Source organism: Capsaspora owczarzaki (assembly GCF_000151315.2).
Source record: "Capsaspora owczarzaki ATCC 30864 unplaced genomic scaffold supercont2.5, whole genome shotgun sequence".
NCBI lineage: Eukaryota > Filasterea > Ministeriida > Capsasporidae > Capsaspora > Capsaspora owczarzaki.
Genome location: NW_011887296.1, coordinates 231,596 through 253,713, shown reverse-complemented (window position 1 = coordinate 253,713; position 22,118 = coordinate 231,596). Strand labels below are relative to the sequence as shown.

The 22,118-nt window shown below is 53.6% G+C and overlaps 4 protein-coding genes and 1 non-coding gene across 5 annotated transcripts; 3 read left to right on the top strand and 2 right to left on the bottom strand.

Moving 5' to 3' along the window:
* The first annotated feature begins 2,290 nt into the window (after positions 1 to 2,290).
* On the top strand, positions 2,291 to 5,020 carry CAOG_08715 (hypothetical protein). The gene has a single exon (XM_011272033.1). The coding sequence runs from the start codon at positions 2,431 to 2,433 to the stop codon at positions 4,978 to 4,980; it is 2,550 nt and encodes an 849-aa protein (XP_011270335.1). The 5' UTR covers positions 2,291 to 2,430; the 3' UTR covers positions 4,981 to 5,020.
* A 3,274-nt stretch (positions 5,021 to 8,294) lies between these two features.
* CAOG_08714 (hypothetical protein) lies at positions 8,295 to 10,829 on the bottom strand (the record flags this gene model as incomplete). The annotated part of the gene is made up of 1 exon (XM_011272032.1): positions 8,295 to 10,829. One exon carries the CDS (start codon positions 10,827 to 10,829, stop codon positions 8,295 to 8,297), a length of 2,535 nt encoding a protein of 844 aa, XP_011270334.1.
* Positions 10,830 to 12,195: 1,366 nt separating this feature from the next.
* On the top strand, positions 12,196 to 12,268 carry CAOG_09536. Its single transcript has one exon. It is a non-coding gene; the product is annotated as a tRNA-Thr (tRNA).
* Positions 12,269 to 12,399: 131 nt separating this feature from the next.
* CAOG_03526 (hypothetical protein) lies at positions 12,400 to 16,363 on the top strand. Its single transcript, XM_004348381.2, has 4 exons — positions 12,400 to 13,605; positions 13,795 to 14,228; positions 14,354 to 14,436; positions 14,581 to 16,363. The coding sequence occupies exons 1-4, from the start codon at positions 12,608 to 12,610 to the stop codon at positions 16,252 to 16,254; spliced, it is 3,189 nt and encodes a 1,062-aa protein (XP_004348431.1). The 5' UTR covers positions 12,400 to 12,607; the 3' UTR covers positions 16,255 to 16,363.
* CAOG_03525 (hypothetical protein) lies at positions 16,283 to 21,483 on the bottom strand. Its single transcript, XM_004348380.2, has 5 exons — positions 17,756 to 21,483; positions 17,060 to 17,631; positions 16,804 to 16,985; positions 16,604 to 16,679; positions 16,283 to 16,520 (listed from the first exon to the last, which is right to left on the bottom strand). The coding sequence occupies exons 1-5, from the start codon at positions 21,404 to 21,406 to the stop codon at positions 16,412 to 16,414; spliced, it is 4,590 nt and encodes a 1,529-aa protein (XP_004348430.2). The 5' UTR covers positions 21,407 to 21,483; the 3' UTR covers positions 16,283 to 16,411.
* Between the last annotated feature and the right edge of the window lie 635 nt (positions 21,484 to 22,118).

Below are 22,118 nucleotides of genomic sequence, written 5' to 3'. Positions count from 1 at the left end.
CAGGGTTGGCTCTGATTTATTGACAATGTGCAAGCGACAGGCCAAAAACGAAAGCACACAAAGAGCAAGCAAGCGAAAAATGTAAGGATTAGCCTTGCATATCTGCGGCAATGCGCTTCTGTTGAAACTGCTCCAAGTGGTCAGCGGCCAGATCTCGCCTTGACTGAGATTGGTTTGGAAGGACGAGGCAGAGAAAAATGCGTGTCTTGTGCCGAAGCACCTTGAGAAGTTCTTGAACCACATAATCTTGGAACAATCTAGTGGCATTTGGGTCGGGAATCTCGGCTGGTGCCTCGATTGGAACACCCCTCAGGAAAGCCAGAGCAAAGCTCAGGTCGTCAGTAGCATCTGCGGAAACTGTGCCGAGAGTGACCTTCAATAGCTTCGCGATCACCGAGTCCACGGTGCGAATCTTTACGACATGAAGCATTGCTGAAAAAACAAGACTACAAAAACTCTCGGCGCTCCAAATTTAGCGACCCATTCTGCTTCAGTGCTTCCCGTGTCACGTTTGGCTCTGATTTATTGACAATGTGCAAGCGACAGGCCAAAAAGCGAAAGCACACAAAGAGCAAGCAAGCGAGAAAAAAACCCAAAAAAATAACATTAGTCCTGCATATCTGCTGCAATTCGCTTCCGTTGAAACTGCTCCAAGTAGTAAGCGGCCAGATCCCGCCGTGACTGATCTGGGTTTGGAAGGACGAGGCAGAGAAAAATGCGTGTCTTGTGCCGAAGCACCTTGAGAAGTTCTTGAACCACATAATCTTGGAACAATCTAGTGGCATTTGGGTCGGGAATCTCGGCTGGTGCCTCGATTGGAACACCCCACAGGAAAGCCAGAGCAAAGCTCAGGTCGTCAGTAGCATCTGCGGAAACTGTGCCGCAAGTGACCTCCATTAGCTTCCCGATCACCGAGGCCACGGTGCGCATCTTTAAATATTGAGGCATTGCTGAAAAACAAGACTACAAAACTCTCGGCGCTCCAAATTTAGCGACCATTTTCTGCTTCCTTCCCGTGTCAGGTTTGGCTCTGATTTATTGACAATGCAAGCGACAGGCCAAAAACGAAAGCACACAAAGAGCAAGCAAGCGAAAAATGTAAGGATTAGCCTTGCATATCTGCGGCAATGCGCTTCTGTTGAAACTGCTCCAAGTGGTAAGCGGCCAGATCCCGCCGTGACTGAGATTGGTTTGGAAGGACGAGGCAGAAAAAAATGCGTGTCTTGTGCCGAAGCACCTTGAGAAGTTCTTGAACAACATAATCCTGGAACAATCTAGTGGCATTTGGGTCGGGAATCTCGGCTGGTGCCTCGATTGGAACACCCCTCAGGAAAGCCAGAGCAAAGCTCAGGTCGTCAGTAGCATCTGCGGAAACTGTGCCGAGAGTGACCCCCATTAGCTTATCGATCACCGAGTCTACGGTGCGAATCTCTCTCACATGAAGCATTGCTGAAAACAAAGAGGACTGCAGTTGTCCAAATATAGCACAACCCTCCTTCCGCGCTTCCCGTGTCAAGTTTAGCTCTGGTTTATTGACAGTGTGCAAGCGACAGGCCAGTAACGAAAGCACACAACGAGCAAGCAAGCGAAAAATGTAAGGATTAGCCCTGCATATCTGCGGCAATGCGCTTCCGTTGAAACTGCTCCAAGTGGTCAGCGGCCAGATCTCGCCTTGACTGAGATTGGTTTGGAAGGACGAGGCAGAGAAAAATGCGTGTCTTGTGCCGAAGCACCTTGAGAAGTTCTTGAACCACATAATCTTGGAACAATCTAGTGGCATTTGGGTCGGGAATCTCGGCTGGTGCCTCGATTGGAACACCCCTCAGGAAAGCCAGAGCAAAGCTCAGGTCGTCAGTAGCATCTGCGGAAACTGTGCCGAGAGTGACCTTCAATAGCTTCGCGATCACCGAGTCCACGGTGCGAATCTTTACGACATGAAGCATTGCTGAAAAAACAAGACTACAAAAACTCTCGGCGCTCCAAATTTAGCGACCCATTCTGCTTCAGTGCTTCCCGTGTCACGTTTGGCTCTGATTTATTGACAATGTGCAAGCGACAGGCCAAAAAGCGAAAGCACACAAAGAGCAAGCAAGCGAGAAAAAAACCCAAAAAAATAACATTAGTCCTGCATATCTGCTGCAATTCGCTTCCGTTGAAACTGCTCCAAGTAGTAAGCGGCCAGATCCCGCCGTGACTGATCTGGGTTTGGAAGGACGAGGCAGAGAAAAATGCGTGTCTTGTGCCGAAGCACCTTGAGAAGTTCTTGAACAACATAATCCTGGAACAATCTAGAGTAACTGTCTCTAAATCCGGACGCATTACAGACCTCGAGAGTTGCATTTTAATCCGGATGAGGCGTTTTTCTCGCAGTCTATTCATCGCTTCGCCTCGGCTCTTTCACCATTGTACATAAATCGAGTTGGTTATCACATGGAGTGTCTTGTTGAGGTGGCTGCGATCGTCGCGGGGTGGTTTGGGCGACTCGCCGAGGCGGCTGGAAAAAACCGACGACCGATCGCCATCGCCATCGCCCTCAAGCTGCTAACCCCGGGTCCGCTGACCCTCTCGACTGGTTGTACGACAACACCATTTCAATGGACATGTGAACAGGTCGCCGCGCGGCTGGGGCAGGCTGGCTTCAAGTGCGGAAAGTCGACTGTCAGTGACTGGGCTCAACTCCACGCGGGCCACCGCGAACTGATTCAGTCTGGAACGCTGGATGAAGTGATCGAGCTGGCGCGGTCCACCCGCACGAAAGGCCGACCACCCATCTTTACCGATCACGAAGTTGATGCAATTATCAATTTATTGGAAGCGTTTGCTCGCGCGTCATGCTGTCTGACGAAAGCGCAGGCCGCCAAGTACTTGAAACCGTGTTCTGAAACAACTTCTTTCGACGGCTCACCAAGGCGGGCGTTTGTCCAAGACACGCCTAGCCGGTCCTGGTGGGCCACCTTTTTGAAGCGAGCGAAGGGACGCGTCAGGCTTCGAAAGGGCCGTGTGCTGGAAGTGTGCCGGGCTGCAGCGCTGACACCCGACAATCTCGGGACTCTCCCGACTCAACTCAAACAGGCCTACGATCAACATCCTCTCCTTACCGTCGAGCCGAGCCGCGTCAGCAACTTTGACGAGAGCGAGATTTCTTCTCGCGTCAAGGGATCGACTGTATTAGGGGCATCGTGGGGTCGTGTCGCGCTCGTTGGCGGTGGGCACAACAACAGCCTCGGACGGCACATCACCGGCGTCTTCTTGGTGTGTGCCGATGGAACTGCGCCGCTCCCTCCCATGCTGATTTTTACGAAGGGTACGAACGTCGCGACGGTTTGCCAACACGTTCCCATTGACGCCTGCTCTACCGCAACGACCGAGAAGGGGTACATGACCTCAGACTTGTTCAAAACTTATCTGCGCGAGTGGCGAAGCTGCATGCGAGAAAGACACCCGTCAGGCCCGCTGCTTTTGATCATGGATGGCTCATCCACGCACAGCCTCGAGCACGATTTGGTGGCCGAGTTTTTCTACGATCAAATTCAGATTCTTGTCTTGCCCGCGCACACGAGCACTGAGACTCAGCCACTCGATCGCACTGTGTTTGGCTACTTCAAGCGTCAGTTACAAGCAGAGTATGCGAGCGCGATTGCAGCTGGCGTCTTTGCCTCGGACGACCAAATGCGAGTGCATTGCGCTCTGAATGCGTGGTACAAGATTTCGCAAAATACAGCCGTCATCACTGCTGGATTTAAAAAGACTGGAATCTGGCCTTTGGACAAGAATGCATACTGCGAGTGGGTGGTGAGCCCGGACCATGCGAGCAGAACTGAATCACTCATAGGAAAAGAGGCCTTGGCTGCGCCCGTCCAGCCAGTTTCTGCAACGCCCACAGACACGGCGAGCGTCCCCAATCTCCTGTCGACTCCAACGCTGCCCGTCGTCGAGAGTGCCGAGATATCCCACCCCACACCGCCTTTGCCCTCGGTGGAGAGCGGGTATGCCAGCGTCCCAGACCCTGCTCCCTCGCTTTCGCCGGTGCGTTTGATATTCAAGAAGGCTCGCCTAATCCTCGATGATGCCGATGTTGAACTTGCAGCTGGTCCCAGTTCCGAGGCGCTAGAACGAGATGCACTCAGTCACGTTGGCAAACTTCGCGAGTTGCTGAGCGTCCCCATCACCGTCGATGATATCGTGCAGCGTGCTTCCTATTCCCTCGCAATTCAAACCAGCACTACCTACAAGCACAAGCATACGAAAGGCGCGTATCTGGCGATTACCGAGGAGGCAATGCAGCGGGCGAACGCAAAAAAACTGCAAGAACAAACGAAGATTGCGCAGGAGATGACTCGATTGATGAACCGGTCACGTACCATGGCTGCCGAGGCCGCCGCCGAGCACGCAAAATTTGCTCTGACACGGAGAATCAGTGCACTGCAGACTGAACTCGCCGCCGCCGCCGAGTTGCAAGACCCTTTGCGCGAAGCAGAGCTCGCCCAAGCTCGCAACGAGCTGGCCGCACTTCAAGCTTCAACTCCGAAACGTACTCGAGCCCCTGTTGCTCGTACTCAAACTCCCGCTCGTGCCCGACAGATTGCTTTGCGTCAATCAGAGCAAGTTTTGTCGCAGGCTGCAGAGCCTGTTGCTGCAAATCCGACTGAGAGCCTGCCCTCGCCGTCGCTCCCCATCCTGACGACCCAGCAAACGATCGCAATCACACCAGCAAAACGAACATTCTCTGAAAGGTCCGACAGCGACGGTTCATACGACGGAGTGCAGTTTACCGATGAACTAGTGGCCCGCATGCGCCAAAGTCGCCTCCCAACGCGCAGTTCCGCTACTCAACTAGCCTCTAATGCTGCCCCGACGCCTGAGCACCTTGACAAGCGTCCTCGTGTTGAAGATCCACCATCTCTTGTGATTCGCCTGAGCAAACAAGCAACAAATGCTCACCGACGGCCGTTCGTCGCACTAAATGTAAACTCTGCCTGATTTTTGTATTGTTTATTGAATAAAATGGTTTGATATGTCATATACTCCATCAATCTAGCTCGAAGAGCGATTAGCAGCCGGACGGGAGCTCACGATGGATTGGCTGCAAAAGTGGTGTTCGAGCGTATCCTCCATTCCCACGCTCGTGTCGACCGCACCTCCGCGCCCGCTTGGTCACGATAACACCTATCGTGTGTAGACTGCATTTGGCTCGCGGAAGGCGGGCTGGCGATGTCACAGAGCCCGCAGGGCGCGTTTGCGATCAACCTCGTGGCGGCCCCAAAAACACCTGCATTTTAATCCGGATGCATTGGATTTTGGCTGGATCCGCTTTTTCGTCATTTTTTCGTTTTTCGCGTGCCTAGCGATGAGTTCGGGCCAAAGCGCCCCGCTACTTCACCCACACATTGGTATTGATGCACTGATTGACACAGGGGGGCAAGGCGCGAGCGGAAGCTTGCACACAGGCCGTAGGAGGCGCCATCCGGATTTAGAGACCGTCACTCTAGTGGCATTTGGGTCGGGAATCTCGGCTGGTGCCTCGATTGGAACACCCCACAGGAAAGCCAGAGCAAAGCTCAGGTCGTCAGTAGCATCTGCGGAAACTGTGCCGCAAGTGACCTCCATTAGCTTCCCGATCACCGAGGCCACGGTGCGCATCTTTAAATATTGAGGCATTGCTGAAAAACAAGACTACAAAACTCTCGGCGCTCCAAATTTAGCGACCATTTTCTGCTTCCTTCCCGTGTCAGGTTTGGCTCTGATTTATTGACAATGCAAGCGACAGGCCAAAAACGAAAGCACACAAAGAGCAAGCAAGCGAAAAATGTAAGGATTAGCCTTGCATATCTGCGGCAATGCGCTTCTGTTGAAACTGCTCCAAGTGGTAAGCGGCCAGATCCCGCCGTGACTGAGATTGGTTTGGAAGGACGAGGCAGAAAAAAATGCGTGTCTTGTGCCGAAGCACCTTGAGAAGTTCTTGAACAACATAATCCTGGAACAATCTAGTGGCATTTGGGTCGGGAATCTCGGCTGGTGCCTCGATTGGAACACCCCTCAGGAAAGCCAGAGCAAAGCTCAGGTCGTCAGTAGCATCTGCGGAAACTGTGCCGAGAGTGACCCCCATTAGCTTATCGATCACCGAGTCTACGGTGCGAATCTCTCTCACATGAAGCATTGCTGAAAACAAAGAGGACTGCAGTTGTCCAAATATAGCACAACCCTCCTTCCGCGCTTCCCGTGTCAAGTTTAGCTCTGGTTTATTGACAGTGTGCAAGCGACAGGCCAGTAACGAAAGCACACAACGAGCAAGCAAGCGAAAAATGTAAGGATTAGCCCTGCATATCTGCGGCAATGCGCTTCCGTTGAAACTGCTCCAAGTGGTCAGCGGCCAGATCTCGCCTTGACTGAGATTGGTTTGGAAGGACGAGGCAGAGAAAAATGCGTGTCTTGTGCCGAAGCACCTTGAGAAGTTCTTGAACCACATAATCTTGGAACAATCTAGTGGCATTTGGGTCGGGAATCTCGGCTGGTGCCTCGATTGGAACACCCCTCAGGAAAGCCAGAGCAAAGCTCAGGTCGTCAGTAGCATCTGCGGAAACTGTGCCGAGAGTGACCTTCAATAGCTTCGCGATCACCGAGTCCACGGTGCGAATCTTTACGACATGAAGCATTGCTGAAAAAACAAGACTACAAAAACTCTCGGCGCTCCAAATTTAGCGACCCATTCTGCTTCAGTGCTTCCCGTGTCACGTTTGGCTCTGATTTATTGACAATGTGCAAGCGACAGGCCAAAAAGCGAAAGCACACAAAGAGCAAGCAAGCGAGAAAAAAACCCAAAAAAATAACATTAGTCCTGCATATCTGCTGCAATTCGCTTCCGTTGAAACTGCTCCAAGTAGTAAGCGGCCAGATCCCGCCGTGACTGATCTGGGTTTGGAAGGACGAGGCAGAGAAAAATGCGTGTCTTGTGCCGAAGCACCTTGAGAAGTTCTTGAACAACATAATCCTGGAACAATCTAGTGGCATTTGGGTCGGGAATCTCGGCTGGTGCCTCGATTGGAACACCCCACAGGAAAGCCAGAGCAAAGCTCAGGTCGTCAGTAGCATCTGCGGAAACTGTGCCGCAAGTGACCTCCATTAGCTTCCCGATCACCGAGGCCACGGTGCGCATCTTTAAATATTGAGGCATTGCTGAAAAACAAGACTACAAAACTCTCGGCGCTCCAAATTTAGCGACCATTTTCTGCTTCCTTCCCGTGTCAGGTTTGGCTCTGATTTATTGACAATGCAAGCGACAGGCCAAAAACGAAAGCACACAAAGAGCAAGCAAGCGAAAAATGTAAGGATTAGCCTTGCATATCTGCGGCAATGCGCTTCTGTTGAAACTGCTCCAAGTGGTAAGCGGCCAGATCCCGCCGTGACTGAGATTGGTTTGGAAGGACGAGGCAGAAAAAAATGCGTGTCTTGTGCCGAAGCACCTTGAGAAGTTCTTGAACAACATAATCCTGGAACAATCTAGTGGCATTTGGGTCGGGAATCTCGGCTGGTGCCTCGATTGGAACACCCCTCAGGAAAGCCAGAGCAAAGCTCAGGTCGTCAGTAGCATCTGCGGAAACTGTGCCGAGAGTGACCCCCATTAGCTTATCGATCACCGAGTCTACGGTGCGAATCTCTCTCACATGAAGCATTGCTGAAAACAAAGAGGACTGCAGTTGTCCAAATATAGCACAACCCTCCTTCCGCGCTTCCCGTGTCAAGTTTAGCTCTGATTTATTGACAATGTGCAAGCGACAGGCCAAAAACGAAAGCACAAAAAGCGCAAGCAAGCGACAAATGGACGAAAGTTTTCCGGATTAGAGAGGGCCTCCCTAAAAAGACTCAGTCCCCCCTGTTCATTTCCTCGCCCTGCCACCTATATCATTGGAAAGAGCATAAATTATATAGTTGATTTGGTAATTTTGGTGCGAATCGGAGGGGAAAATTTTCGCTTCGATTTGGCTGGGCGTGCATTAGGGCTGAGTCGTTTTAGGGAGAAACTGACTTTGCCAGTCCCGTGTCGCCCGTGTAGAGGATCTGTCGGCCCATCTTCAACTGGGACATGTAATACCAACTGGTATCTATGTATTGCAGTTGGTGCGACGGTTACTGTATGTGACCACAGAACCCGGCAGGTGCCAGACCGCCCGCGCCGGACGGGCATGGTCCAATCTTCCCCTGCCTAGACATGATTTCACCCTTTTTGACCGGAAAAAACACATAACTACATTGAATGACATGGGATGCACATAGAATTGAACACAAAACACGGAAAATTACAGTGGTAGCGTGTTGCTTCGAGAAAGGTTTGTCAGGTCGCTGAGCGCCGGCCTTGACGACGCAGGTTGGAGGTCTACACGCGCCAATTTGACATTATGTCCATCTTGCTTCGTAGTACTACGTGTTGGCATGCGATAGCGTCGGATTTCTTGGAGTTCGGTGGAGCTCAGCTGATAATCGACTTGAACAACATCGCTCGAGTCTGATGTGACCGTGGTGAAGACGGGCGCGACGTTTTCATCGTCATCTTCCTGGCGACGCTTGCGGGCGGCTTGAGGTTGACGCTGGACATCGCTGGGGTCCTCCTGGTTGTCGTTGTGGCCGATGGCAGCGGAAGCCATTTCGGACGACGCTTGATTCTCGTCGTCATCGTCGTCAGACTCGCTTTCCTCCTCGCTGGCTGATTGATCCAAGTCGACAGTGTCGTTCGCCATCGATTGCGAAGCGAGAATGGGCCTAGGCCTGCTGACGCGCCGAGGAACGAGAGGTGTGGAAGCGGTCGCCGCTGGCTCAAGACTTAGAAGAGTGGGTCGCTTGAGACGGTTCTTGAAAAATGTCGCGCGGTCACGTACGAGCTTGGTATGCTGCAGGCGAGCAGCAGCTAGCTTGTTTCGGGTCTCCGCGGCAGTTGCCGATTCGATGTCCTGCTCGACCTCTTCTCCCAGAGCAGCCAGCTGAGTCTCCAGAGCAAGAATTGTCTCCGCAAGTGTCAAGATGCGTGAGTCAAGGTCTTTTAGCGTGCGGAGGAAGATGGGCCGTTGCCGATTGTACTCTTCTTTCAGAGGTTCGAGCTGCTTCCTCTTCTCTTGCAACTCCTGCCGCTTAAGCTGGGCATCCCTATTCTCCGGCGTAAGCGGGGATCGAGCGGTCGAGTTCATAGAAACGCGCATGGAGCTGTTGCCAATGCTCCTGGACCGCAGGGGCCTGGGTGGGGCCCGAAGGACTTCTTGCACCGAAAGTTCGACCTCGAGATTTCGACGCAAATCAGCTACCGCTGCATCGTGCACCCTCTTTTGCTGTAGAGCTCTCGGAGTGCAACCAATGGTTACCAGGGCGGCATCGGCAATCTGACGGACACGGTACAACGCCGAATACCGAGCATCCGGGGTCGGGGGTGGCTCGGGAATGTGCAGCGAGGGGGTCGTAGACACGGCAACGTCAGCGACGGAAGGCAACGCTAGGGTCTTGTGCTTTTCCGTGTCCAGCGGATAGATACCAGTTTGGCGAAACCCAGATCGGATCAAGTTGGATCGGTCGTCAATTTCGTTCCACGCCCGAATGGCCCCGTGAAGCTTGATGTTCACGTCGATGAGTGGCGAGTCTTCATCCAAAATCGACTGCACGTGAGTCTCGAGCAAGTTCTTGTACCAGGCAAAGACGGTGACGTCGAGCGGCTGCAAGTGAGTCGACGTGTGCGATGGAAGGATCGCAACCAGGATGTTGTTGCTCACCGCGAGGTCAATCAACCCGACAGTGAACTTGTGACACGAGCTGCCATCCATCACCAATAGAACGGGGGTGGTGGTAGCTCGCTCCTTGACGACCTCGACGAAATCTCGAAACCACTTGTCGAAGATTTCCTCGTTGATGAAGCCGGACTCGGACTGGTGAATCAACTCCTCGTCCAGGCCCTCGGTGCACCTGTGAGGTAGAGTGGGCCGTGGATGCGCGACAATGAAGTGGGGCGCAACAGGAGCGGTGCCATCAGCACAAACAGTAAACAGACCAGTAACATGCGGTCCCATCGTAATGGTTCGGCCAGATCGCCGACTGACACGCTTGACACCAACAGCAGCCAGGGCACGCTTCTTTTTACGACCCACAGAGCAATCCGACTCGTCCATGTTGAAAATATTGGCCGGCGTAGCGAAAAGAGTCGGGTAAAGATTGCTGTACTCCGCCAGTAGCGCGAACAAACTGCCGAGCTTCTTTTCACTCAAAGCAGCCACTCGAAGTGTTTCCAACACGCTGCTACTGCGCCAGCCAATCTGTGAGCTGTGACGGGCGACAAAATCATTGACCCACTTGTCGGAAACTTTGTCGTGCTCAAATTGACGTCTTTCCACGCCGTCCGGCCTCGGCACCTTCGAGGCTGCAAGCACATATCGAGTGAATTCCGTTTTGCTCAGAGAGACAGCTCCTAAGCAGCACCGCTTGACAAACTCGACGAGCTCTTGCTCCTCGGGGACGGTGAACACGTAGCCTTGTCCCTGGATGGGATCCTCGCGCAGAACGTCAGCCAACTCATCTAAGGTCATTCCAGGAATGTCAGGAGCGAGGTTGGCGTGGGCCTTGATGCAGCGGGCGATCATGGACTGCGATCGACCCAGCGCATGGGCGATTTGGCGGGTCGTCCAGATTCGCTCGGCGGAGGCTCCCGGAGCTCCGCCGACATCCGTAGTGGATAGGAACGGGTCAAAATAGTATAGTTTGAGGGCGGTGGCCTTCGTCAGGAGCCTCTGGCGGAAGGGAGACGCGGTCGCAATCTGGGCGAGGCCGACCTCAAGTTGCTCCTGCGCCCGTCTGACCATGTCTTCCTTGTAGCTGGAATGAGTGTTCATTGATATTCGAAGACGGCGGCGGGGTGGGAGGAATACAAGCCGAGATAATCGGGTTTGAGTCTTTTTAGGGTGGGGGCGCAATGGTTTTTGGACTGAGTCTTTTTAGGGAGGCCCTCTCTAGTCCTGCATATCTGCAGCAATGCGCTTCTGTTGAAACCTTTCCAAGTATTCAGCGGCCAGATCCCGCCTTGACTGGTAGGGCTTTGGCAGTACAAAGCAGAGAAATTGCCTCTTGTGCCGAAGCAACTTAAGAAGTTCTAGGACGACGTAATCCTGGAACAATCTAGTGGTATTCGGGTCTGGTATCTCGTCTGATACCTCAATTTCAAAGCCCCTCAGGAAAGCGATAGCTTGGCTTAGGTCTTGTCTAGCGTCCTCAGAAGTTGTGCCGCGAGTGACTTCCATTAGCTTCGCGAGCACCGAGCGAACGGAGCGAATGATTCTCACTTCGACCATTGCAAGAGGACTAGACTCTGCAGTTGTCCAAATACAGCACACACACCCCCCAGCTGAATAGCACTCGACTCCATCTGAAATCATACCTTTGACCAAGTGCACGACTGTGAGCCCATCTACGGTGTGAGTACTGCTGCGCACCACTCGACATTTGATTTGAACAAAAAAAAAAAACGACACATTTCTCTCCATTTCCGACCATGATTTGTTTGTGCATTTTTCCTTGGTCCCGCTTCCCCAACCAGTCACTCCACTACCGGCGATTGATTCAAAATATAGTTTGCAGCCAAATTTATGGTGAACATGTGGGATTGCGTGCGTTGAGATGGCGCGAAACACCGGTCAATTTTTCGGGTTCGGCGAGGCGACGATTGCCCATCAAGGCGCAGCACCCTTTTCTCGCATTGTGTCCTGACCCATATGTTGCTTCTATGATTCAATTTTTGTGATTATAATTGGTCAAATCGATGGTTTTGTGTGACTTGCATGTTCAAGCTGAACTTTTGGTCGATCAAAGAATGTTTGTTTCTTTGGTCACAACTGCATCCGCGAACGATCATCGCAATGCACTCCGTTCCCTGGCTCCTTCTTCGCCCACACGCAAACAAATCAGACAAGCAAGTTTCAAGCACAACCAGTGATCGAAGATGACAACTGGACGGCGCTGTGGCAATGCGCAACGGACGCTTGTTGCTGGAAACTCGGACAAGGTTCGGTCCAACGACCTATCCATCTTCCAGTTTTATCTTCCAGCTGTTGCGCCTTTTTCTTTGCTCGCCCGAGCGACAATATTCACAAAGTTTGCACAGATGATAATCTGCCAAAACTTTGTCACAGCGCGCTCTCCACTCATCAAGCAAAAGTCCCAACCGCTTTGAACGCTCCAATAGCTCAGCTGGTAGAGCGTGTCACTCGTAATGATAAGGTCGGTAGTTCGATTCTGCTTTGGAGCATTGTTTTTTTTTTTTTTTTTGATGATCTCCCTCTCTGTTTCAATCATCCATTCGGTTCGTCTCTCCCCCACATTGTGTACTCCAATGACAGCTCCGAGAATGGACTTGTCATCCAATACTGAGAACTGAGAGCTGTTCCAGTCTTTTTGTGTGGTTGCTGGCATTTTTTTTAAATTGCTGGCAGTCAAGTCGAGTCCAGTCCTTCCCTCCCTCCCTCCTTCCCCTCGGTGTCTCTCTCTCTCCACTGCTCGTGCTCGTCACTTGAGCACAACCACCGTAGGACGAGCTCCGCCTTCCTCTCTTATTGAATCAGTCAACACGGTTCGTTCCAGCGAGAGGATGAGGCGCCTCGTTCTCGGCATCGCGCTCGTGACGGCGTTGGCGCTACTGGCGCTCCCGAGCAGCAATGGCATCATCACTGCTGCCGAGGCCAGCACGGCGGCAGCGGACATCCCGAAGGAGCCGCAGCCGCTTGGGCGGAGTGTCACTGAGAGCCTGAACATTGTCAAGCCCGCCATCCTGGACCAGACGCCCGAGGTTGTCGCGTCCATTGCAGCGTCGCAGCGCGAGTTCAAGGAGTTTGTCGATGACGATGGTCGCTGGACGCTGGTCGACCTCGACGCCAAGAATTTCGAGCGCAGAGTCGTCAAGTCGCCCGAGCACTTTCTCGTCATGTTCTCGCACCAGCGATGCATCCATTGCGTGAGTCTTGTGTCTGCATTCTACCAGGCGGCGGATCTCCTGACGGGCAAGGCGCGGTGCGGCGTGTTTGATCTCACCGCCGACAAGTCACTCGCTGCCAAGTACGCCGTGGATGTCTTCCCAACCATCCGCCTGTTTCTCAATGGCAAGAAACCCTTCTTTGACGATCTGCCAGGCTGGCGATCGGCCACCGAACAAAAGGCAACACAGCTCGCGGCTTTCGTCGAGCTCAAACTCCACGACCTGCGCGAGGAGCGTGCCGAGCGCGACAAGGAGGCCGTCGCACAGGTTGGCAAAGGCACGATGGTGGACCACTCCATCATTCGTTCCTTTGACGCGACCCACCCCGGTCAGGTCATGGGCTTGACCGGTCAAATCTACGACGCTCAGCCCGCCGTTCAACTCACTGGCAAACGTGCATGGGACGACACCTGCCGCGGCGCTACCCATTTCTGTTTGTTTGTGGCGCTGCCACGGGTGCTGCCGCCATCGGGCAACAAGGATGGAGATGAAACCAGCAAGACTTCTGATGCACTCTCGCCAGAATCCAGCTACCAGCAGCAGCAAGCCCGCTACATTCGCCAAGTCGAGCAACGAAACGAGTGGCTCAAGTTTCTTCAAGATTTATCGCTTCAGTCAGTGTCTTTGTTTCGCGCAGTGTTGGCTGTCGCTGGCGCGCTCTCTCCTTTCTTTCTTTCTTTCTTTCTTTCTTTCTTTCTTTCTTCTTTCCTTCCTTCCCTTCGCTTCCCTTCAATCCTTTGCTTCAATCCTTGTCCTCTTTCCCTTTCCATTCTTGCTCACTCGTGTCCATTTTCCATTGGTAGAATTGCAGATCAACCCGATGTGCGAATCATCTGGGCAGAAGGTGGCTCGCAGCCCTTCCTCGAAAAGGCCGTCAATCTTGACAAGCCACGCGCCTTCAACCAAAATTACCGCGCTCCCAAGTCAGCCAACGCCAGTGCGTCAGACTCGGATGCGAGAGGCTCGAAGCGTCCGCAGAGTGGTGGTGGCGTATCGGATGCACTTGACCCGGCCGCAGAGCTTGTCACCGACATGGACGACGGCCTCTATCCCGGCATGAGCATGTTCGATGTGCAGCAAGGCTCAGCTGTCAACTACCTGGGAAACATTCGTCTGCACAACGTTGCCCATTTCGTTACGAACGTGCGGATGAACCAAGAGCGTCTTCGAGCTCGGAAACTCGAGAAAGTGCCAAAGCTGCTTGTTGTTCCGCGTTGGCGTGACCCCTTCAGTTCGAGTACGTCCATATCGCGTCTTTATGGTGGTCGATGCTGCTTTGTTGTGTGCATCTTGAATCGGGAGACAGGGACAGTGGTCTTGTAAATTTCCTGCTAACTTTTTTTTTTATCTTGGCGATAACAGGCGCCTGTCTCGACGAAACATGCAAGCCGACGCTGGAAGCCATCTACACGCAACCCGAGAATGAAGATTTGCCATTGGTAGAGGTACGTATTTCTACAACTGCTCCATGATGGCCTTTTTTTTTTTGTTTTTTTTTCTTCTTTCTTTCGTCGTCTTGTTTTGATTTGTTGGTTTCTCCGTGACCACCACTCACAACCTCACCGCTCTGTCAACTTTGCTTTCCTTAGATTCCGTCGCGTGAAGCCGTCTGGAACCCACCGGAACACTTCCTTCAAGATGTTCAAGACGAATATGAATATGCCATGCACGACGTCCTCGACGTGTGGAACGAGAACATGAAGGAATGGGACGAAGACCCAATGAATGGACCAGCCGAAGCTCGCGCGCCAGAGGTGCCGGTCGAGCAGCAGCCAGACGTCAAGAGGATGCTGAAGGAAATTGCTCGCGAAGAGGACAAGGGCCGCCACTTGCAACTCAAGAAGGTCATCAAGCAAACGCAACTGAAACTGGAATCGGAGGAAGCTTATCGAAAAAGTCTCGATAGTCCGAGCGCAGACCGGCCGAAACCAAGTGCGGAAGGAACATCCAATCGCGAAAGCTCCAGACGTCGGCCGATCAAAAAGGGCGATGTTCTGCACGCCGCTGAAGGCGACGTGGTCGTCTTGTCCGAGTCTGTGGAACATTCGACGGACGATGAACGGTCGTCAGAGGGCGTGCAGTACGCTGGACACTCGACATCACGCACAACCGTGGTGATAGACCGCGAACTTTTGGAGGAGGACGACCAGTATGAAGGATTGCTCGATGATGTCGAGGTCGAGCTCGAGGAAGAAGTTGAACTCCCCATGGATGCGCTGGAAGACGAGGATCTCCTCGACTTTGATCAAGTGGCGCAACTCAAACGCCAGGGCAAGGTTCTCCTCGACGACGGCTTCGACCCCGACAAACTCAAATCCCAAGAAACGCTGAATGGCGAACGACCCTCGTTTGGTGATGCCATGCACTCTCTGCGCGACCTGCTGTCTCAGATGGAAACAGCCGACGACACTCAGATTCGCGCCGTCAAGTCCGCCAGGAAAGCAGTCAAGGCTTTTGCCGCCTGGAAGCGGCGGCAAGGCATGCTCGAAGACGGCGACACCGAGTGGGAAGCCCAGTTTTCGTCCGAGCTCGGTGATGTCGAAGACGACGAGGACGAGGTGATTGGAGACGACGATCCGGACGCTGCTCTTGAAGATGAAGAGCTTGCAGAGATCGAGGCCAGCGGTAACGAAGCCATTGTGCACCGAAAGGTCAAACAAGCCCAAGAGGCGGCAAGGAATGCTCGCAAGCTCGCCGCAGAAGTGCCAGTCCAGGTTGATGACACGGACCCTGAAGCCATGAAGCGATTTTTGCGCAGCCAAGGCGCCCAGGATGATGCCTTTGAAGAAGAAAAGCGTCTTGCTGCAGAACGCGCTGCGGCAGCAGAGGCCGAGTCCGAGGATGCTGACGAATTTGATGATGACGATCCAGACGCAGCGGAGGTCCCGGAGCGTCCGTTCGATGCTGACGAGCTCAAGAAGGACGTCCTCCAAGCGGCCGAAACACTCGAGCAAGTGGTGGACCGACTGCAATTCCTCAATCCCGAAATTCAAGTGATGGCACACACACTTGAAACGATTGATCGCGACTTCCATCGCGCATTGGATGTTCAAGGCATTGAACCACCTCCGCGGATTAAGCGACGAAGGCACAAGTCGCATTTGACCGACCAGTTCTTCCAAGCTCCTCCGACCGAAGAATCGATTGCTGAAGCCGAAGGCATTGCGCTGAACGAAGGAGAAGCAGAAGAAGCTTCACTTGACAACGACCATTGGTCTCCAGTAGCGGACGACCAACCGGAGACAGGCTCCGAAAAGAATTAATTTGTGTATTTTTGCTTTTTTGCTTTTTTGTTTAAGTTGGTTTGGTTTTATTTTCTGTGTGTATTGCTTTTTTTTTCGAATGTTAGCCAATGTACTTCTGCTTGCTACATTGATGCGCACCGAACAAAACAAAGGGGGCAAGGGGAGTATTCAAGTCTCAACGCATCCGCTTGTGCCGACCATCGATAAAGGACCAAAACTCTGGTTGAACACTCTCTGGAGCGAGATGGGCGATAAACTGATCAATCAAGCAGAGCAGTGCATTCCTAAACAAGGTTCAACAGGCGAGTGAGCGACATTGTCACACGCCGCACGCAAGAGCCGAGTTCAAAGAGAACATTTGGCTTACTTGTTGAGAGTGGGGTCTTGAGCAGCTTGCCAAAGCACGTCCGTTGGATGGTCTCCAAGCACCTTTCGAACCCAGCCTGCGTTGTCCAAGCAATCACGCCAGAAAAATAAAACCAAACAAGATCGGGCAAAAGCATGCGTTAGAAATTCACGAAACCCTGCCTGGGAATGCTCGGCAATTCAATCAAACGATGGTCGCACCTGGAAGCATGCCGGCCAACCCGGCGCGTGCTTCTTGGGCGACACGCGCTTTGTGTTCTTCGGTGGGTGGCGGAAGCGTTTCACCAAGCTGGCCGTTCGGCCACACAGATCGACGGAGCAGCACGGCATACTTGCAAAGTTGCGCATCGGAAAACAGGTCATCGACTTCATGTCGAACAAATCTAAACAAGAAAAACCACAGTGAGCACACAAGGGACTTTCGATTTGGGTAGCAAGCCGATTCAGCCTAGCTCACCGTTCTGCAAAGTCGCCAACGAGGTTGTCAAACAATAAGCGCAACAGGTCGCTCTTGGGACCGCTGGAGGTGTCTCCAAGCAAAACCTGGGATGCAAAGTCAAACAAAAAGTCTCGCAATGGCGGAGACGACACTGCTGGCGAGAATCCGTGCTCCTCGGTTGCCTCGGCAGTGGACTGGGCCTCCTTCCGTTTTCGAGACTGCTGAAACCGCCAGGACACGATGGGCGGAAGCAACGACATCAGCAAGGACAACTTTCGATGGTGAAGCGATTCTGCAAACTGGTGTCCGAGCTTTTGCTGCTCGTAAAGTTCGTGCATGACTTGCAAGAAGGCTTCATACACGGCCTTGTTGGTGTTGTCCGCGACAGCCGTGGGTACTTGGATCTTGAAGTGCGAAACGCCAGCAGTCGCATTACCAGAGAGTACAGAAGACGAGGACGACCATGCTGCCGGAGACTGCGCCAGCAAGAGCGCGGCCTCGGTCTGAAGCGCGCGCGCAATCTCGGGAGAGATGTCAAGGAACACTTGCAACGCTTCATTGCAAACAATCTCGGGCAAACTCGTGATTGTCTGTTTCCACGACCCATTCAAAAAGGAGGAACAACAACCGCTCAGCATCACTCTTTCGTCTTTGGCAACACAAATCGAAAAGCACTTTGCAGCGAATTGTTTTTTTTTTGATTTTTGGTTTTACCTGAAGATACTTTTCGAGTAGGCGTCGACGGTTTTCCAACAGGGTCGGGTTCAAGTTGCCGAACGGGGTGCGGAAGCTCATAAATTTGTTATTGGCTCCAAGCAAATCCAGCGCGCGCACTTGAGAAAACGTTCGACAAAGGCGCTCGTGCAGCTCATCAAACTGACGAAATCGTCGTACGACAATCAAGCCGTGCTCAATCCCTTTCGCCGTCGTAGTGCCAGTGGTGCTGGAGCTGCCCGAGTCGGAGGCCAAGCCGTCCGATGAGTTGGACTTGGTTGAAAGGTTGGGAGCGGGCAGATGAATGACAACACGAATGACATAGACTGCAAAAGGCGAGCTGCCTGCAACACGCTCAACTTCAAAGTTCGGAATCGAGACTTGAAGCAAAGAGCGCGGGACAAGGACCTGACTGCCGGCTCGAGCTCGTATTGCCTCAGCACTCTGGTCGAGTGCTGCTGCTGGCATGTTCGATCCCAAGCTTGTCAATGACGATGGTGGCGACGAGGATAACAGCGGCGGAAGCGCATCACCAGCTCCTCCGTCAACCCCCGACTCTGAACGAGAGCTATCGAGGTCTGTTGAAGTGTCAGCCTCGCCCAATGTTGGCGGAGCGGCAGCAGCAGCGACAGCAGCGGTGGTGTTGGCGGTGGTGGTGGTGGTGGTGGTGATGATGGATGATGCGGGAGACGACACCGTGGCTGGACCTGAATCTGTTGCAGTTGCGGTCGACGGCAGACTGGATGCCGGCGGCACCAGAGTGGACGGACCTGACTGCGAAGGCTCAAGCGAAAAGCCCAAATCCTCGGCAGTCGGAACGAAGGGCGGTGTGTCGGAGGTGACATCACGGATCAGTTCATTCAGCCACCATGGCTGAATCATGGTGTCGACAAGCGGCTTGACGACAGTGCAAACAACGACCTCTCGAAAGAGAGAGCGTGCAGAGTCGCAGCGAAATTCGGCGGTCGGAAGACACAGGCTTAAAATCACGTCAACAATCTGACGATAGTAAATCATTTCAGTCTCCGCGCTTGCCATGGCAAAGTGCAAGGGCGGCGGCGCAACTGTCGCACGGTCATGTGCAGGCGGCATGATGGAGGGCTCGGTGAATGTTGTACTTGTTCGGCGTGTTCCGGCGCGACGAGTGCGTCGGTGCCGTCGGCGAGGCAACCCATCGAGAGGAGCAAACGATTGGTTGGTATCCGCGTCCTCAGGAGTGACCAGCTCTGGATGCTCTCGTACCGCGGTATCAAGAGCGGATGCGGTCGCTGTGCTGGAAACTGAAGGAGGCACGATGGCACTCGACTGAGGCTCGGGACTAGGCATCAGCAGCGGCTGACTGTCAGTCGGCGCGGCGGTGCTTGAAAGACTTGTCAATGCCGAGATTGTCAAAGGAGAAGGAGCGTCCTCGGCAGCGACTCGAGCTGCCTGAGACTCGCGCACGTACAGGTTGGATGTGACAGGAGACTCGTCAAACAGATCGTCCAATACAGCGTCTCCGGAAGCCGACGCGAGAAGCACAGGGTGCGGTAGCATGGATGCGCTCGTGGCAAGCAAGCCATTGTCGTCGTCCAGCGGATTGTACGTCATGGATGCTCCAAACGAGCTCCCAGCCGCGGCTCCAACTCCGCCTGCCGTCGCGTCCAACCCGGGAATGGGTATGCCAGCATCGTGACTGTCACTAGTCATGAAAGACCGGCCAAGAACGGGCGTGGGCGGGAGAGCAGCAATCGAGGCGGCCTCTGCAGCCTCCGACGCGGACCTGTATCTGAGGCTGCGGTGAGCAATTCGCTCGCTCATGGTGCTCACATTTAAAATGTCAAGCGCTTCGTCGGCATCTTCAGCATTGGTTGCTGTTGGAACGTCGGTAGCGAGCTGGTTGCTGCCCGCTGCTGCATCGTTCTCTGCATGCGATTCGAGCCGACTGGCGGCATCCAAATCAAGGCTGGAGCTGTCGAAATCTGGGTCGAGCGAGTCAGCGTCGTCAGAGAAGTCGCTTTCGTCAGTGTCCTCGTCTATGATGCTGCTGTTGTCCGATTCAGAGCCCGACGACGACACAAAGTCGTTCGTGAGTGATAGGTCGTGTGATTTTGGATTGAGCCGCGAATGCTCGGCCTGTAGCGCAGTCGGTTGCTGTAGCACCGCTTGCTGAGGCGAGTCTTGCTGGTGTTGTTGCTGGCCAGGTGGCTGCTGCGATTCGTCGTGTTGCTGCAATGATGCGTCTGCTGTGGTGGCGACGGCGGCAAGCGAGGCATTGTACTTGTCTTGCTGGGCTACAGTCTGCAGGTGCTGCATTATCACTTGCACACATGCCTTGGTGAGCTCTTCCCGGGACACCAAGGATGCTTGAGCGTGGAACTGGACGAGAACACGACCGATGACGGTCTGCATCTGAGCCGAGAATTGCTCGTGCGTGCTGAACGTTTGGTACCATCCGTTGACGAAATCGCGCATAATGAGCTGCAAGATTGGTTGAAACGCGCGATACGGAACGGACGAACGGAAGCCGTGCGTGTCCAGCAGCGCGTCGAGCTCTTCCGGCGACATGCTTGTCAACGTGGTGGCCGAAATGGCAGCGTTGCCGTTGGACGCGCGAGTTGGCACTGTGTCTTGCTCGCTCAGAGAGCTGTCATTGACCAAATTTGCGCCAAGCGTGGTAAACAAATCTCGGAAAGGTAGCGCGCGAAAATTCAATCCTGAGGCATTCGGCAGTGATGAAGCTGCAGTTGCAGATGCGGACGATGGTCCCACGCCAGGGTGGTCCGAGGACGATGGCTTGGTGGTGGACGCAGTAGGGTCATTGTCGGCGGCAACGAACGCCTCGAGAATGGCTGGCGTCGCCATGGCTTGGGCGATCGCCCGCTCCCGGAGCCACACGGCGTGGAGAGCCATGCGCTGGCGTCGCTGCCACCACAGAAACAGACCCAGCGGAGGGAGCAGCACGACCAGCGCGTTGAAAGCGAGACGCACGAGCACCGTCAAGGCGTAGAGCGGGGTGAGCAGCGCATCACCACCGGCCACAGCAGCGGCAGTGCTAGTGGCATTATCAGTGGCAGTTGTCGCAGTAGTAGCAATGGCGGCGGTACCAGTCATCGTGGTGCGGTAGTGCGCCTGGAGCAGCAGCCAGAACGGAGCGACGATTGGCAACGGAAGCCACTCTGCCCACCAGCGCCAGTCTGCATAAGAGTGATGATCACTCGAGCTGATGGCAGTCGTGGTCGTGGTCGTGGTCGTGGTGGATGGGTCTGGACTGACTTGCGGCGCGAACGGCGACAGGCTCAGCGCCAATGCAATGAGAAACAGAGCCAATGCGAACCGCAGCCAAAGCGACAAGGACAGCGACAACGCCGAACCTGACGCTGATGGTGATGGGACCAATGATGATGATGATGATGAAGCTGCTGCTGGTGGTGGTGGTGGTGATGGTGGTGGTGGTGATGATGAAACGTTCGCATTCGCATTGGGATGATTCTGGTGACTACGACTCGTATTGCTCGTACTACTACTGCTGTTCGGATTGCTGCTGCTACTACTATGACTACCACCAGTGCTATGGTGACTGTGGTGATGCTGCCGATGGCGCGCGTGATGATCGGTGGATGCCGGTGCGCGACCGTGCGTGCTTCGACTCCGTGGCTTGCTGTCGACCATGCGACCGGCTTTTCCCTTTCCCCCTGACAAAGGAACAAACTCGAAGCAAAGAATAGACAGACAAAAAGCAAAAAAAGAAACGAAGAAAGAGCAATGAAGAGCGATAGAGCAACGAAAAGGATCATCTATGGGATGCGGTACATGGGGGCATCCGAGGTTACAGTACGATCAGATAGGAACGATGGCACCATCGAGATGGCTTGTTCAGGTACGAAAGATCTTCTGCAGCAAACAAAAAACAAAACCATGTGGCTGACTCGGAGCGTTGACCTTTTCGTCGTTGTTTTGGTCTTCCTTTGTTTGTGGGTGACAGCGTCAAGAAGAACACAAAACAAGATGTGGGTACGACTTTGCACTTTGGGTGACCTCGAAAGAACGACTCCAAACAACGCATATCATGGGGCAACAACGGCCTTAATTTAGTACTGTCCGTGGTCGGAAGGTCGTAGGCGGTGGTGACACCTGAGGTCTCCCTTTGTCGTCCAGCTTGCAGGACCCGTTCGAGCTTGAGATTTGCTGGGACTACAGCTGGAACACGTAGTGCTGTGCACAGGCCACGTTCACAGCCACTAGAAACGACCAACATGCACCACGCTAGTCAAGCAAGTACGATGGCGGTAAGAGAGTAGAGGTATGCAGCCGGAACCCACTCTGCTGCTAAGAACAATAACATGCCAATCTACTCCATACGACGACGGACGTTGGTAGGACA

Coding starts and splice junctions, on each gene's coding strand:
- CAOG_03526 (XM_004348381.2), top strand. CDS start 12,608: ATGAGGCGCCTCGTTCTCGGCATCGCGCTCGTGACGGCGTTGGCGCTA. Junction 14,229..14,353: donor GCGTGACCCCTTCAGTTCGA/GTACGTCCATAT, acceptor TGGCGATAACAG/GCGCCTGTCTCGACGAAACA. Junction 14,437..14,580: donor AAGATTTGCCATTGGTAGAG/GTACGTATTTCT, acceptor TGCTTTCCTTAG/ATTCCGTCGCGTGAAGCCGT.
- CAOG_08715 (XM_011272033.1), top strand. CDS start 2,431: ATGGAGTGTCTTGTTGAGGTGGCTGCGATCGTCGCGGGGTGGTTTGGG.
- CAOG_03525 (XM_004348380.2), bottom strand. CDS start 21,406: ATGGTCGACAGCAAGCCACGGAGTCGAAGCACGCACGGTCGCGCACCG. Junction 16,986..17,059: donor GTTGGCGACTTTGCAGAACG/GTGAGCTAGGCT, acceptor TTTCTTGTTTAG/ATTTGTTCGACATGAAGTCG. Junction 16,680..16,803: donor GTTGGCCGGCATGCTTCCAG/GTGCGACCATCG, acceptor TGGACAACGCAG/GCTGGGTTCGAAAGGTGCTT.